This window comes from Primulina eburnea, chromosome 5 (genome assembly GCF_022965805.1).
Source record: "Primulina eburnea isolate SZY01 chromosome 5, ASM2296580v1, whole genome shotgun sequence".
NCBI classification, from domain to species: Eukaryota; Viridiplantae; Streptophyta; class Magnoliopsida; order Lamiales; family Gesneriaceae; genus Primulina; species Primulina eburnea.
The window spans coordinates 3876521-3891371 of NC_133105.1; the positions used below are offsets into that span (position 1 = coordinate 3876521).

The following is a 14851-nucleotide window of genomic DNA, read 5'->3' on the forward strand; positions in this document are numbered from 1 at the left end:
ATAGATCCAAAATCATTTTAATCTGACTTTAATCCGGTATCGAAATTATTTCAGGACCAGTTTTCATACGACTATGTTAGATAATATGTTCATCTCATTCATACACACACGCACATACATATAATGATTTTTTAAAAATTCAATTCCATTTGGGTGTTAATCTGGTTCCGTTCGATTTAATTCAATTCCGGTATCGTATAAGATTAGTTAAGTTTCATCATCTGAAATCTGAAAGGTTTAATCCGATTCGGAAATGATATGGTAACATGACTCTTGTTGTACAATTTTTGCTTAGTGTGGTTTATTCAACTAGCATGATTTATATAATATTATATTAAAGCTCGTAGATTTACTTAATACGCACAACAACTGCAGTTTAATATGTGGAAAAAAAAAACTCAAAAAGAAGTTAAACAATATACATAAATAAATTATATTTCATTATTTATTTATTAATGAATGAATGAATGTGGAGGTTGGATCGATATTGAGGGTCGTAGCTTTATTAATGTATTTTAATTGTTGATTGAAGAGATAATTTATTTGTCTTAATTAGCATTGAAGGTGACAGCCGCAAGCTTTTCTGGTTTGGACCAAATTGTACCTGTAGGAAATTTTTTGCTAGCTAGTAGCTACCTAGCTCTTACGAAGGAATATTTTAGTCAATTTATGCATTTATTTATTAATTAATTATTAATTAATTTAGGTGTCTGCTGAAATTTTCTATACAGATATGAAGTTCCATTATTAGTTACTAGAAGTGGTTATTGTGATAGTAATATAAGGAAAGAGAAAATTTGATGAGTGTGATTGGCTTGTATTCACAAATATATTTGTTGAATGCAATAATCGTTCTCATTAAGAGAGTTTATAAAATTATTAAAAAAATTATCCAAGTATCTCTACTTGTTTTTCACAATCCATCCAAGGAGGGGTGATAACAAAGCCGTTTTGCATTTTTTTTGAAAAAAAAAACAAACCGAATCGTCATATGTTGTCGGTTAATATTTTAAAAAAAATAGTCGTGATTTTACATGTAGAATTAATCTTACGGTTTTGAGTATTTACGCGGTTGTGCTATGTTTACGGGTTTTTAATGAAAAATTTATTTAAAAACAACAACAATATAGTGTATTCGTATATAAATATAGTTCAAATCATACAAGAATAAAACTAAATAAAACAATAATCAAGATTCAAAACTAAGATAATAATTTAACAACAGAATACACTCAAAACAAAAATGACATTGATACTATTTTATCATTTTTTTTACTCTCAGACTTCAGATAAAATATTGTGATTAAAGAAATAAATACTCTAATGAAACACTAATATGAAGAATAATTAATAAGAAGATAAGTTTTCTTTGTAAGAGTAATAGTTTTGAAGATTGTTGAGATTATTATAATCTTAGACTAAATATTATGGTAAGCGGTTTAGGAGGTATGGTTTAGTGCGGTCCTTGGCAAAAAAAATAACTGAACCCGCATATGAATGGTGGTTATAATTACTTGTGTAATCGTAATTTTTTATAAACATCTTAAACACAACGATGCCGTGTGATTCGATTCCATACTATTAATAAAAAAATTTTGATCACCAATGTCTCCAATAACACAAATCAAAACGGTGAAAAATATTTGGTCCCCACCAAAACAGAAACAATATATATATATTATATATATATATATATATAGTATAGTATATATATATCGATAGTGTGTGTGTGTGTGTGTGTGTCATTATCACGATGATGTAAATAAAATTAAGATTTTCAATATAGTACACAAAAACATGTGTGTGTGTGTGTGTGTCCTTATCACGATGATGTAAATAAAATTTAAGATTTTCAATATATTACACAACACACATATATATATATATATAGTTAAACTCTGATTTAAATCAGCTAACCAAAAATTACATTCTAATTTTATTTTTAATGAAGTCAAACACGAAGACGTGTATTAAATAACATATTAAATTCCGTAGGAAAAAGTTTCTGTCATCCGTAGGATTAAATAATTACTGTTTCGAAATTAAAAAATCCGAAACTTTTTCACCCACCTTGACCTATTTTTTTAATATATAAAACATATATATAATAAATAAGTAGCATTGGCCCCTACTATCAAATCTTGCCTTACCATTTGACCAATTAAAGTTTTTCTTATTAAATAATAATAAAATTTTAATTTCTTATATATACATTTCACATCCCATTTTATGAAGAAAATAAAAATAATTCGATATTTAGTATTACATTACTAAAACTCAAAACACTACGTAAATAAAATTGTAATTTTCACTCAAACAAACTGAAACATATAAAAGAATACTTTTGTGTTAAGATTAGAACTTGGATCTAACTCAACCCTAAAAGCTAGTTCAAGAGAAGAAGATTGTCCAAACACATATATACAACACCCATGTTATTTATCCAACCGATGTGGGACAATTAACACAACTCTCTCACGTCCAGGAATGAACATATGGAGCGTGAAGTTTATAAATAACTCAATTATGGATAGTACAAGTGGTCTAATTATAGGCAGTCCAACAATTCAAATAACACTTAGTCACTCGATAATTTGTCAAATTTCACTTTAATCATTCGATAATTATAAAAAAAAACTTTAGACACACATCGCGACGTAGAGAGTAACAAGTATAAAAGAGTAATTTTGTTATATGTTCACTGTCGAGTAATTCGAATTTACAGTTTGGACTTTGTATTTTAATTTTAAAATGATATTTGTTTTATGCAATGTTATAATAATATGTTAATGGTAACCATTACTATGTCCATATATTAAATAATGATGGTTTTGGACAGTTATTAATATTTAAAAAAAGTAAAAACTTGTGTGAGATGGTTTCACATGTTGTATTTGTGAGACAGATCTCTTATTTGGGTCATCCATTAAAAAGTATTACTTTTTATGCTAATAGTATTACTTTTTATTGTGAATATGAGTATGATTGATCCGTCTCACAGATTAATATCCGTGAGACGGTCTCACATGAGACTCACTCTAAAAAAATGATTGACAAGGTGACTAGATGATAAAACTTGTCTATTAATAACAATAAAATAAGTGGATACGATTTTACGAACCAAAATGAATTGTGCTTGAGAAGATTTAGTTCGATAATATATTTAGATTTATTGGCTTTCATAAGAAGCAAAACTGTGAATCATATTGTCTGAAAATTAAGAATAAATCCCGACAGTAATTCAAAGATACCAAAGATTATACCATGTACTAATGCCCACAGACACAACATTATGGGTAGGGCTGACCCAACGGGTCACGTTAGCTATCTCCATCCACCAAATTTTTTTCGAAAGAAAAATAATTAATTTTTTACAATATATATATATATATATATATCAAATTTGAATTATTTCGATTAATCTATATATATGTTTATTAAATTGTTGAGAGCAATAAATAAAAAATATATAATTAACAAATTAAACATTATAAAAAATTTATCTCATCATTATCCAATAAAAATAGTCGACTATATACCATAATTTTATTCATTTCATCCGATTAATATCATTCAACAAAATCATATTAAAATTAATATCATAGCGAAAAAATCACACACACACACACATATATTAATTTAATTGGATATTTGAGTCGGGTATGAGTATGATTCTTTATGACTCACCTTCATCCCATAGTCGGAAATATTAATTTCGGATTACTCATTTATTTAATCGAATAAAAATTCACTACACATCCTCCTCCATTTGGGTCAAATATCAAATTATTCGTCGAGTTTGGAAAAATTGTCATCCCACGTAGTCTTTTTATTTTATTTTATTTGTGTGCAAATGAAAAAAATTTACGAAATCTGAAAGTTATATGCTCTTGTTTAATTATAGTAAATATTATTTAACATTTTAGCACTCTTCAAATAGATTGGATAATATAAATTACTTTTTATGTTTCTAAAAGTTTTTCACATTATTAAAAATATTTACGGTGTTTGACCAATCAAGATAAAATCTGAAATAAATCACCACTAATTATCTATTGTTGAATTATGATTTAAATTATATAAATTTGATAAATTAAATGTGGAATTTAATACAACTCCCACAAGATATGTAATATAGATCTCATCAGATATATAAAAATATATAAAATCTGTGCAAATATATAAAAGTTTAACGTATCTAAATAATATGTATAAAATATATATATTTATAAATTTATAATAAAGAAATATGAAAAAGGAGGACAAATTTGATTATGAAATGAAGAGGGTAAGAGATTCATACGTGAGTGAGTGTTCGCATTGGATCCTTCGCCAAAAGTACTGTTCGGGAAAGCCTTCCCCAATTTTCTTGTCTTTTTCTGTAAAAAAAAATCTTCCTTTTATATTCTACAGTAACTGTGGAGGAAATTGAAGAAAATTGTTAATCCCTCCAATTTCTTGATTTTAATCTCACGTGGAATCTATTTAATACCCTCTCATCTCCAACAAGAGCCTTCCCCGACCAATTTCCTCTCCCATTTCTTCAGATATTTCACCTTAATATGCTCAGAAATTCTTGGCTTTTCTCCATTTATGAGGATTCCCGAAAAAGATCGTAGCCCAAAATTTACACTCGAAGAAGACGAAGACCAGCAAGAACGGATCACCGGACGAGATAATCCGAGCCTGCCCGTTTCGGAAAACCCAGAGGACATTGGTTCGGAATCAGGCGCCGGAGCTCAAGAAAAGACGCAGGAAAACCTTGGAGCGATCGAGGTTAAGGAGAAAGATGAAGCCGTGAAGAATGTCTACGAGGAGGATGATGGGTTCAGAACCCCGACATCATCGGATCACAAAATACCTGCGGCTACTCAATGCCCGCCGGCGCCTAGGAAAACCAGGCCGCAGCAATCGGGAGTTAAGAGAAAAGCGTCCCCGTCGAGAGCTCGCCGGAGCCTCCAACTCGGTGCGGCGGCGGAAGAGGTTGAATCCATATTCCGGCCGGTGGTTGAAGATAGTGTAGAAGAACAGAAAACCAAGAAAGCTAGAAGAGATGACGAAGATTGATCCAGCGTCTCTCTCTCTAAATATGGTAATTGAAATTTAACGTAAAAATGCAATCTTTTATTTATTAATTAATTATCATAATTAAGTGATACTTTGAAATTTAGACTTCCGAGTTTATATATATATATATATATATATATATATATATATATATATATATATATATATATAAAGCATTCTGATCGAGGATTGTTCATACTATTTTCCAGTGTGTAATACTTTGGGGAAAAAAAGGAGAAAAAAAGTCGGCATTTAGTAAATAAGACGATCGAGTATTTGAATTTCACCGTATACTATTTTGAAATCTGTTTAAATTATTTACTTTATAATTTTAAATATTTTTTATAAGCTAGTTTTCGATAATATAGTTGTGCCTGTGGCTAAATTGTGTAGAAAACGGTTTTTTTAACTGATAAAAAAACAGTTAGAAAGAGGGATGTTTCATGTTTATTCTGCTGCCTCCAAATTCAGCTGCAGTGAAAATTTCCTAATTAATTCGAGTGGAGATTACCTCCGGTTAGGACAAAAAAAAATTAATGCTACTTTTACAATGTTTATATATTATAAAGATCAAACTTAGGTGAGATTCTAGTCAATTTTGTAAGATGTTTTTCTATGGACTGAGTCAATCGTTTCTCGGATATGTATTCGTGAAATTGTCTCACAGAAGATATATTCTATAAAATTACAGTGTTATTAAAAAACAATGTAATTATTTTGATAAATTTTGCATGATAATGATTGTTATTTTTTTTACATCAAAATTTGTAATATTATTAAATTTGAGAAATATATTTGATTACAAGATTTACAAATCAATAAAAAAAAATCCCCAGGCTTCGAAACAAATGAAGTTGAGTGAGAAATAACAAAAAACGTAAGTGAATTTGCAACGGTGTTTGTCGTGCGTCGAATATGATTTAACGTAGTTTCCTCATTTTGACTCAAAGATCGTCGATTTTATGTTTCTGTATTATTTTACTTTTAATTTGACTATTGTTTATTTCAAAAGTACGCGTCATGGAGCCTCATAATTATTTTTTATAGAAAGTTTTTGCCTTAATAGATATTAAATATGTTTGATATTTTAAATTAGAATAGGTCTCTTGTGAGACGGTCTCATTAATCTTTATCTGTGAGACGATCTCATAAATTTTTATCTTTGAGACGGGTCAATTTTACCGATATTCACAATACTCTTAGCATAGAAAATAATATTTTTTCATAGATAACACAAATAAAAGATCCGTCTCATAAAATATGATCCATGAAACTGTCTCACACAAATTTTTTTTCTTTAATTTGACTTTGCATCTTTGTTATAGTTGAGGCTAATATTAATTTTGCATTCAAAAGAAAGGAGGTTGTACCTTCTCTTGTCAAATAATGGTAATTTGATGAGAGAAAAAATTGTCCAAATAAATCAAATATATTTAAAACCATGGAATTGGAAAATCCACGACTTTAAGTTTGTGCTCAATTATTCTCCAGTCTCGAAATTTTTTTGTCTCAACTTATGTGGCCTTATTAAAAAAACATAGCTAATTATATAAATCCATAAATCTACAAAGATCTCAAGTCATTCATAAACTCAAAAGTTACGTGTTATTTTAAATTTTAATAACCACATAATATTTTCTAACGAGATTGTCTTGTATAGATACGTGAAACAGGTAGACCTAGTTCATACTTGCAGTGAAAATTAATATTTTAGAGCTAAAATGTTACAAATTTTTATGATCGGTCGGATTGAACATCTACCTCACAAAATTATTTGTTACACGATCTCGTAGAAATTTTGTGTTTTTGAATATGTTCGAAAGTTAAAAATATTATTAGATTATGAAAATAATTTAATTTACTCGTATACGTTTGAACTTTGGAAATCAAATTAACCGAACAATTTTGAGGATCTACAATATTTACTCATTAAACTCAGAGGAAACTTGTTTAAATAAACACAATGAAACGAACTTTGAAATTATAGACCAATCTTAAGATGATGATAATAACAATAGTAATAGCGATATTATAATTGAAAAAAAGAGAACAAACGGGAATGCATTGTAGCAGCATGGTAGTTATAAGTGAACAAACTTCCTTTTAAGTACCTCATTAATGGGGAAAAGTTGATTATATCGTATTCAATGAGTGTTTACGTTGGTGGAGTTAGTATTTAGTAAATAGACGTGAGTTATATTCTTTTTACAAATATCTTCTCGGACAAGCATGTTACACAAAGCTTGTCCAATGTGGTTTAATTGACTGGCATGATTTACAGACTATTGTTCGTCAAAAAATGTACTATATATACTGAATGATAGTAATTGTAAGTTTTAATGTCATAAAAAAAATATAAGAACATAATATGAAGAGTTAAAAGCAGGCAAATGTGAAATCCGGTTCAAAGTTAAATGTGTTTGACTTGGAGCAATTATGAGATAAATCACCATTTGAGAATTTTCTTAAAAATGCATGTAAGTAAGGAAATAAGAACTCTAAAAACATCTATTTCTGATTGCGAAAATGATGGTCGAATTTGGAGCGTCACAACAAAGCTTTGAAAAGAGGTAGAAGGCAACAGATTTGTTAGTGTATCAGCAAGTTGGTCCTTCGATGAACGTAATTAACAACTGGATTTATTGTGTGTTTTTAATTTTTAATTTTTTTGTTAAATATAAAAAAATATTAGCATTCGATTCAACTGGACAAAGTTCGTAGCTGGATGAGATCCAGATGATTTTAAATTTTAAGCCCGTTGACTTTGGACCTGAATCGGAAACTTTATTGGGCTGGGCTTGTTTGCCCAGGTCGAATAGGCTCTTAGACTGGTTAACTGTTTCTTTTTTCTTTTTTGTTTCTTTTTTAAGATAAGTCAACTGATTGTGGTATGAATTTTGGATTAAAAAAATTAAATTTTATTTTAAAAATATAAATTTTTATTATAAATATAAATAAGAACTATGGCAAAAACTTGTGTGAGACGGTCTCACGGGTCGTATTATGTGACACGGATCTTTATTTGGATAATCCATGAAAAAGTATTATTTTTTATACTAAGAGTATTATTTTTTATTGTGAGTATGAGTATGGTTGATCCGTCTCACAGATTGTGATCCGTGAGACGGTCTCACATGATACCTACTCAAGAACTACTCGTGTCACGAATATAAACCGTATCATAATGGAGCCAAAGGAATCATTTCAGTGTAACATCAGACTTATTTTTTTATGCAGCTTTCATGTTCGTTGGTCTCTTAGGCTGCGTTTGGTTCGAAGGATATGATGAACTAATGATTAGTACGTAAATGATAAAGAAAATAATTTTGATAGGATTGTAATATATGGTGTAAAATAATATTATGTTTGGTAAGATTTTTAAGTGTAGGATAATTTTGAATTTTTGGATGAAAAGACGAAATTGCCCTTCCCCTTCGCGACGGCGGCGGCCGGTCGGAAATGGTGGCAGTTTCCGGAAAATTAGCGACGGATTTTAAAAACCGTCGCTAATGTCGCTATTAGCGACGGTTCGCCGATCTGGTTTTGAATTATTTTAGTTATTAAAAAATTTGACATTTAACGACCGTTTGAAAAAAAAACCGTCGCTAAACAGCTGTCGGCCGGCGGTCCATCGCCCGTTGGCCGGTGCTCGGCCGCGGTTGGCGGTCCGTCGGCGGTCGACCGGTGGTCGGCCGGCGGCGGTTGTGGAGGCGGCAGTCGGTGGCGGGAAGTGGTGGTAAGTTTGATTTTATGCGGGAAGTGGTGGTGAGTTTGAATTTAGGAGAAGGGTAAAATTGGAAAAATAGGAGGTATTAAGAGTGGGATAAATAATCATAGGAGGTGATGAGGTATTATTTTAACCTACCTAATATAACCTAATCATTCATAGGAGGGATTGACTTGATTAAATAATCACCCCAACCAAACGCCGGATAGAGTAGGATAAAATTATCTATCCTACCCAATCACCCCAACCAAACGTTACCTTAATCGCTAGGATGTGTCATTTTCAATTTTCATGCCTATTGACAAGTTGTAGGTTATAAATCATTATCCTCTTTTCACATGGCCATCCTTGATTTTTTGTTTTGTTTCTTTGACCATTAATTGTCGTCCTTATTTACATTTAATTCTTAATTTCTTGATCGATAAAAAAAGAATTGGTAAATAATATTAGAGCTTGCGTCAGTCCACTGGTTAATTCTTCCATGGAAAGATTATAACTTTCGGCAAGTAAACCCATTATCCAATATTCTCGAGCTCTCCAGAAGACAAACCAGAGAAGAATAGCAAACTTGGGGAAATAAAAGGAAAATTATAAAACTCCAAAGCATGTTTTCTGTGTCTCTGCTCGAGGCTGATGAGTGATCACCGATGCTGCGAGAGCCTGCTACTGTCAACAATTTCTTGAAACAAAAAGGAGTGCTGCTAGCATTCACAGAAGAAATCAGATCTCTGCCTGTTATGAAATGAATGCAGTACCTAATGTTTTGTACTCGAATTCGGTTCCCAACTATAACAAGTTCTTGGCTGGAGAATACTAGTGAAAACATCTTTTAGCATGGTCATGGGCCAAGAATCAAGATACTCCCATCATGCTCACATTGTTAAGTTAAGAAACAACAAAAAACATGAAAGGAAGGATTCACGGAAATGTGGCATACTGCAACTTAGAGAAAGTTACAGTCACGGAACAAACGACATAAGAAAATTGATTGTTTATATATATTACACGTGCATTGGCATATTTTGACATAAAAGTGTGAGCTGCTAAGTTCCGGTGTATAGTATAGTGGACATCCAGAATGAATATGTGGTATCATCAATAATCTCTTCTTCTGAAGGTAGATTCAACCGATTTCAGTTCAGAACCCCTTTTCAATTCATCGCAAAACCGTATTTTAATAAATAAAAAACTAGCAATGTGATGAATCTTATGGTTTATCAAGATCATTGTCTCGTTCAGCAGAAACTTTCCCTGAACTGCGACCCAATCTCCCGAATGAACTGAAGGGAGACAAATTATTGAGGCTCCTGCTGCCTTCACCAAGATTAAATGTCTCTCTTGTTCTTCCTAGTTTCCTAGGGCTGCAATGTGGCTCGGTTTCATTGTCAGATTTGTTCTTGGCCACGACTAATCGGGTAATGCTGCTTCGACAAAAGGGGCAGACAGGAATCTTGGTAGAATTTGATGAAGAATTGGGTTTACTGTGACAGCACAGGGCCAAAATACAGTGAGCACACATCTGATGACCACAGTTTTCAACCTCGACTGTGCATGCTAGCTCGAAGCAGATGCAACATAGCTCAGTATTGCTGGCCTGTAAGACAAATTCACAGCTCCAGTTTTTGCTTTTCTTTAAAAAATGTTATTTAAAAAAGGCACTTTTAGCTATCATCCACAATTCCAAATAGGTTAATATCGAATAAGATCAAAAAATTCATCTCATAACTAGCGTTACTGCCACCCTTCACATCTAAACAAACGATGATAGACTTAATCATGAAGGATGGAAGTTTTTATTGTCTCCATTTGGGACACAACTGTAATAAAAAGAATCAAGATTCATGGATATGGGAAAGGCAGGCAACTCATGCTATAAGCGAAATATGGTTTCAACTTTAAACTTCAAAGATATTTCCAGGGTTAGTACCTCGGATTCATCAATGCCATTAGAAACTGCGAGAGGAGAAACAGAATAGGATGCAGCATTAAGGATGGCCTTTTCTCTGTTTTTATTAGCTTCAACTAACGCATTTTCCAGTAAAGATCTGGCCTCAGGATTGAGCTCGCCGATAAACTTCAACGGGAATGGCCAAGTTAACAGCTCTGGAGCCAAAGGATTTAACAAGGCGGCACACGCGTCGTGTTTGTTCTTCAAAGCAATCATGTGAGGTATTCTCCTGCACATACATCAGCAAACAAAACAATAAGCTTACCTTGGACATTATAGGAAATATGACCATACATTTCACCAAAAGCATCAAGAAGTGAATCAAGATATCAAAACAATTTTTTTTAGGGCTACATGCAAATAATCTTTTTGGTCTAGTCTTTCAAAGGGTCCAAGATTACAATGAAAACTACCGTAGTCTCTACAATTTACTTTACCATCACGAATTGTAAGTAAAGGATTTATGTATGTAAACTCAAGTTAAAGGGCACAAGGGGGGGACTTCAATAGAAATCCATTCTTCCGTAATAAAAGGTAACATGGATGTACCCAGATGAATCTCTTTGCAGGCGGTCTGCACCCCAAGAAAGCAATTCTCGGACACAATCCAATGAACCTCCTCGAGCAGCAAGATGAAGAGGTGTATTACCCGAATAGCTGCAAATAGCTTCTGTCAATGTAACGAACAAATGCAACTGAAATCCTCATAAAAATGCAAATGAAATATTACCTGTATCCACCAGTAGAAGCACACACGAGAGCCCCTCTACTTAATAGAATGTGAACACAATCGGATTGTTTCTGACGGGCAGCCAAATGAAGTGGGGTTGCGCCAGTTTTATCTCTTATATTCACAAATCTTGAAAATCCCCTAACCTCCCATACAACAATGCTTGAGAACAAGTTTTGATGATAATAGTAAAATTCACAAAGGAAATCGAACAAAATAAAAGTTAGTGGTCACCAAGAATGTGCAACTGGGGTAGAATTTGCGGCAAAAAGAATGGATTTCAGGCAATCTGAATGACCATAGTAAGCTGCATAGTGTAAACATGTTCTCCCTTTTAACGCATCAAACAGCAAAATCTGAAAAAAGGTACGAGAAAATCCATCCGATTATGGATACATATCAAACTGTTGCATCCAAATAAAGAAAATTAAACTGAAACAAAATAGTTTACATTAGCCCCAGCTTGAATCAGCCTCTCCACACAGGAAATCTTGCCAAACATAGCAGCTAACATTAATGGGGTCTAAGCCAATCAGTATCCAACGTCAAGTTCCCCGTTTTTATGCACAAAACAAGACAAAAAGTTCAGTAAAAGAAATATGTCCACAAAGATTCAGACACAAGAAATGATGAAACGGATATATCTTGGACATCATTCAAGCAACACACACAACCACAGCTCACCTGTTTGTGGCGATTAAAGATATCTGGTTGTTCAGTCCGATCCAGAAGCATAGAGAGAACCTAACAAAACAGAAACTCACACAGAAATATAAGAAACATTCCCAAGTGATCAAGCTACTTTGCTCACTAAATCATTCGACGTTATCAAGAAACCGAGGCAGTGCCAGTATAAAATCAAGATCGGATAATACCCACCTCGATCTGGCCATTAGCGGCCGCCACGTGCATCGCGGATAGCTTCTTACGAGCAGTTTTCGATGTCAGCAAACTTGGGTTCGCATCCGCCATTGCTTCAATTGCTTGAAGCTCTCCATTTTGGACAGCACTAAACAACCCATTTTCGTGGGAATCTGTGCAGCTCATCCCCTGTCCCATCTTTCTCTTTGCATTTAGGACAGGTTCGGAGTTGTGGTGCTCGTAGCACCTGAAGTGGGAAGGGAGTGTGACTGCACTTTATCATTTCGGATAGAAGAAATAGGGAATTGAGATTTAACAGTTAAAAATATCTTCAATGATTATTTTTTAAAAAATTACAATCAAAACAATAAATGCTAATTAACATGCCGAATATGTCGATTCATTTTTTAATACGTTAGATTAGATATATAGATTTCAATAATTAGATAAATGTAGTTGATGAATGTACAAAATAACAAAAAGGCGTGAAATTAATCCTCAACTTGCTCCTAACCTAACAATCCACATTAAGAGATAGAAAAATGTTTTTTTTCCTAACCTAAAAACGAGTGAATCTCATATTAGACCGATCTGTGAGACGGGTCAACTTTACTCATATTCACAATAAAAAATAATACTCTTAGCATAAAAAATAATACCTTTTCATGGGTGACCCAAATACATGTGAGACCGTCTCACACAAATTTTTGCCACTAACAATCCACATTAAGAGATAAAAAAATGTTTTTTTATAAAAAAAACATTGTATATTTGTTTTTTTTCTGATTTTGATGTTTTAAATTTTGAATTGTAATCCGTTAACTTTTTTTTATAGCAAATTTAGTCGTTTTTTTTAATGTAATGTTAATATGAAATCAATATCGTGACGCGGTGTATATTATTACATCAACATTTTCGATTAAAAATTATTTAAAAAATTGACGAAAATCTGAAAATGTTTTATCAAAACTTAAATCTGAAAACATATAAGACCAAAAATACAAAATGATAACATTACAAGTTCAAACTGCAGTTTTTCCAGAGAGAAACTTATAATTTTTTTTAATGAAAATAAAGATTAAAGAATAAGCGTCTTTCTAGCTGTCTAGCATATACCTAAGTTCCTAACTCGTATTTTTGAATTATTTTTTTTTTAAAGAAAAGAAATAGAATTCAAATTGGGGACACAATTGAATAATGAATTAATTGTGTAAAATTTATGCAGGCCGGGTCTAGTTTATGGATCGTTGTCGTTCAATTAATTGGTTAAGGGCCCGATTCATTCTCCTAACATCATCATTTTATACATACAATACCAAAAGGGCCCGGAAGATTTGTCATTGGAAACTGAATCCTTTCAAAATCCTATCATTCAAGTTTCAACCAAAGAAACAAAAGCATTTTTTTTTTCAATTTTTAATTTAAACATGAATGTCCTTATATTGTAAGAGAGGGTGTTCAGTGAGCCAATTTGTAGTTTTAAATTTATTGACTCTTGTAAAAACAGTAGTTATTTTAATGATGTTTTATGATTCTATTCAATTATGACATTTATTTTATCTGTATACAATGCAAGCTGCATAGATAAAACTTTTGAACATAAAATAAGTACCATGAGGTCTGTCGTTGAACGTAATAAACCATGAAATTCATTAGATAATGTATTGTATATTGTAAATTAGTTCTGAGTCGATTGAACGTCCAAAATAAAGATATAAGTTGCTCGAGCTACATTTGATTGAAGATCGGATTTTACAAGAAAGATTAATCCGGATTAATTTGGTGCAATCATTTCTAAACGCCAAAGTAATTAAGAATTTAACAACCCTATGAATGAGATTTGATTCATACGAAGCCCAAATTTTTTTAAAAAAAAAATTTAAACTTCCGTTGTGTTTTGGTACGTGAAAACAATATTTCATTACTGATTTAATATTAAAGACATGCATATTTTATTTGTTCTTGCAAATGTTAAGAACTTTAGAGAATTCCAACTTTGAATCGTGATCATTTTGCTTACACTAACCCACTTTTTTGTGGGACAATCTCTAATTAGATGGACTTTTCAAAAAGTGTGGGGCGTCATGTTCTAGCTAGCTCCTTTGTGACTGAGTAAATTGAGCACTCAACTATTGTTTGGTATATCATCATTTTCCATTCTTTGGGACAATAGATAGTCAATGACTTAAAGTATATCTTAGACTGAGGTTCTAATTTGGGACAAGATAGTCAATGACTTAAAGTATATCTTACACTGAGGTTCTAATTTGGGACAAACTCTCATATTCGAGATTTAATTATAACAAAATTCTCTCCACCTTAAAAAACAGTAGATGACTTCCTCAAACAAAAAGATATTCAAATTTATTTAAATAATTATTTTATTTTCAATATATTTATCACAAAAATTCCAATGAGACGGTCTCACATGTCAATTCTGGTAGGACACATATTCTATTTGGGTTCACACGTGAAAAAATATTACTTTTGTATCAAAAATATTAATTTTTATTATAAA

The 14851-nt window shown here is 31.9% G+C and overlaps 1 protein-coding gene across 1 annotated transcript; it reads right to left on the minus strand.

Moving 5' to 3' along the window:
* Positions 1-9711: 9711 nt before the first annotated feature.
* Positions 9712-12618, minus strand: LOC140832451 (putative E3 ubiquitin-protein ligase XBAT31). Its single transcript, XM_073196485.1, has 8 exons — positions 12352-12618; positions 12157-12216; positions 11924-11995; positions 11707-11828; positions 11473-11613; positions 11292-11399; positions 10722-10971; positions 9712-10388 (listed from the first exon to the last, which is right to left on the minus strand). Exons 1-8 carry the CDS (start codon positions 12529-12531, stop codon positions 10002-10004), a joined length of 1320 nt encoding a protein of 439 aa, XP_073052586.1. The 5' UTR covers positions 12532-12618; the 3' UTR covers positions 9712-10001.
* Between the last annotated feature and the right edge of the window lie 2233 nt (positions 12619-14851).

What these genes read in the sequence shown, in the direction of transcription:
- LOC140832451 (XM_073196485.1), bottom strand. Translation starts at nt 12,531, where the DNA reads ATGGGACAGGGGATGAGCTGCACAGATTCCCACGAAAATGGGTTGTTT. An exon ending in TCTTTAATCGCCACAAACAG is followed by an intron (nt 11,996 to 12,156) that starts GTGAGCTGTGGT and finishes TGATTGGCTTAG; the next exon opens with ACCCCATTAATGTTAGCTGC. An exon ending in GCTTCTACTGGTGGATACAG is followed by an intron (nt 11,400 to 11,472) that starts GTAATATTTCAT and finishes AGCTATTTGCAG; the next exon opens with CTATTCGGGTAATACACCTC.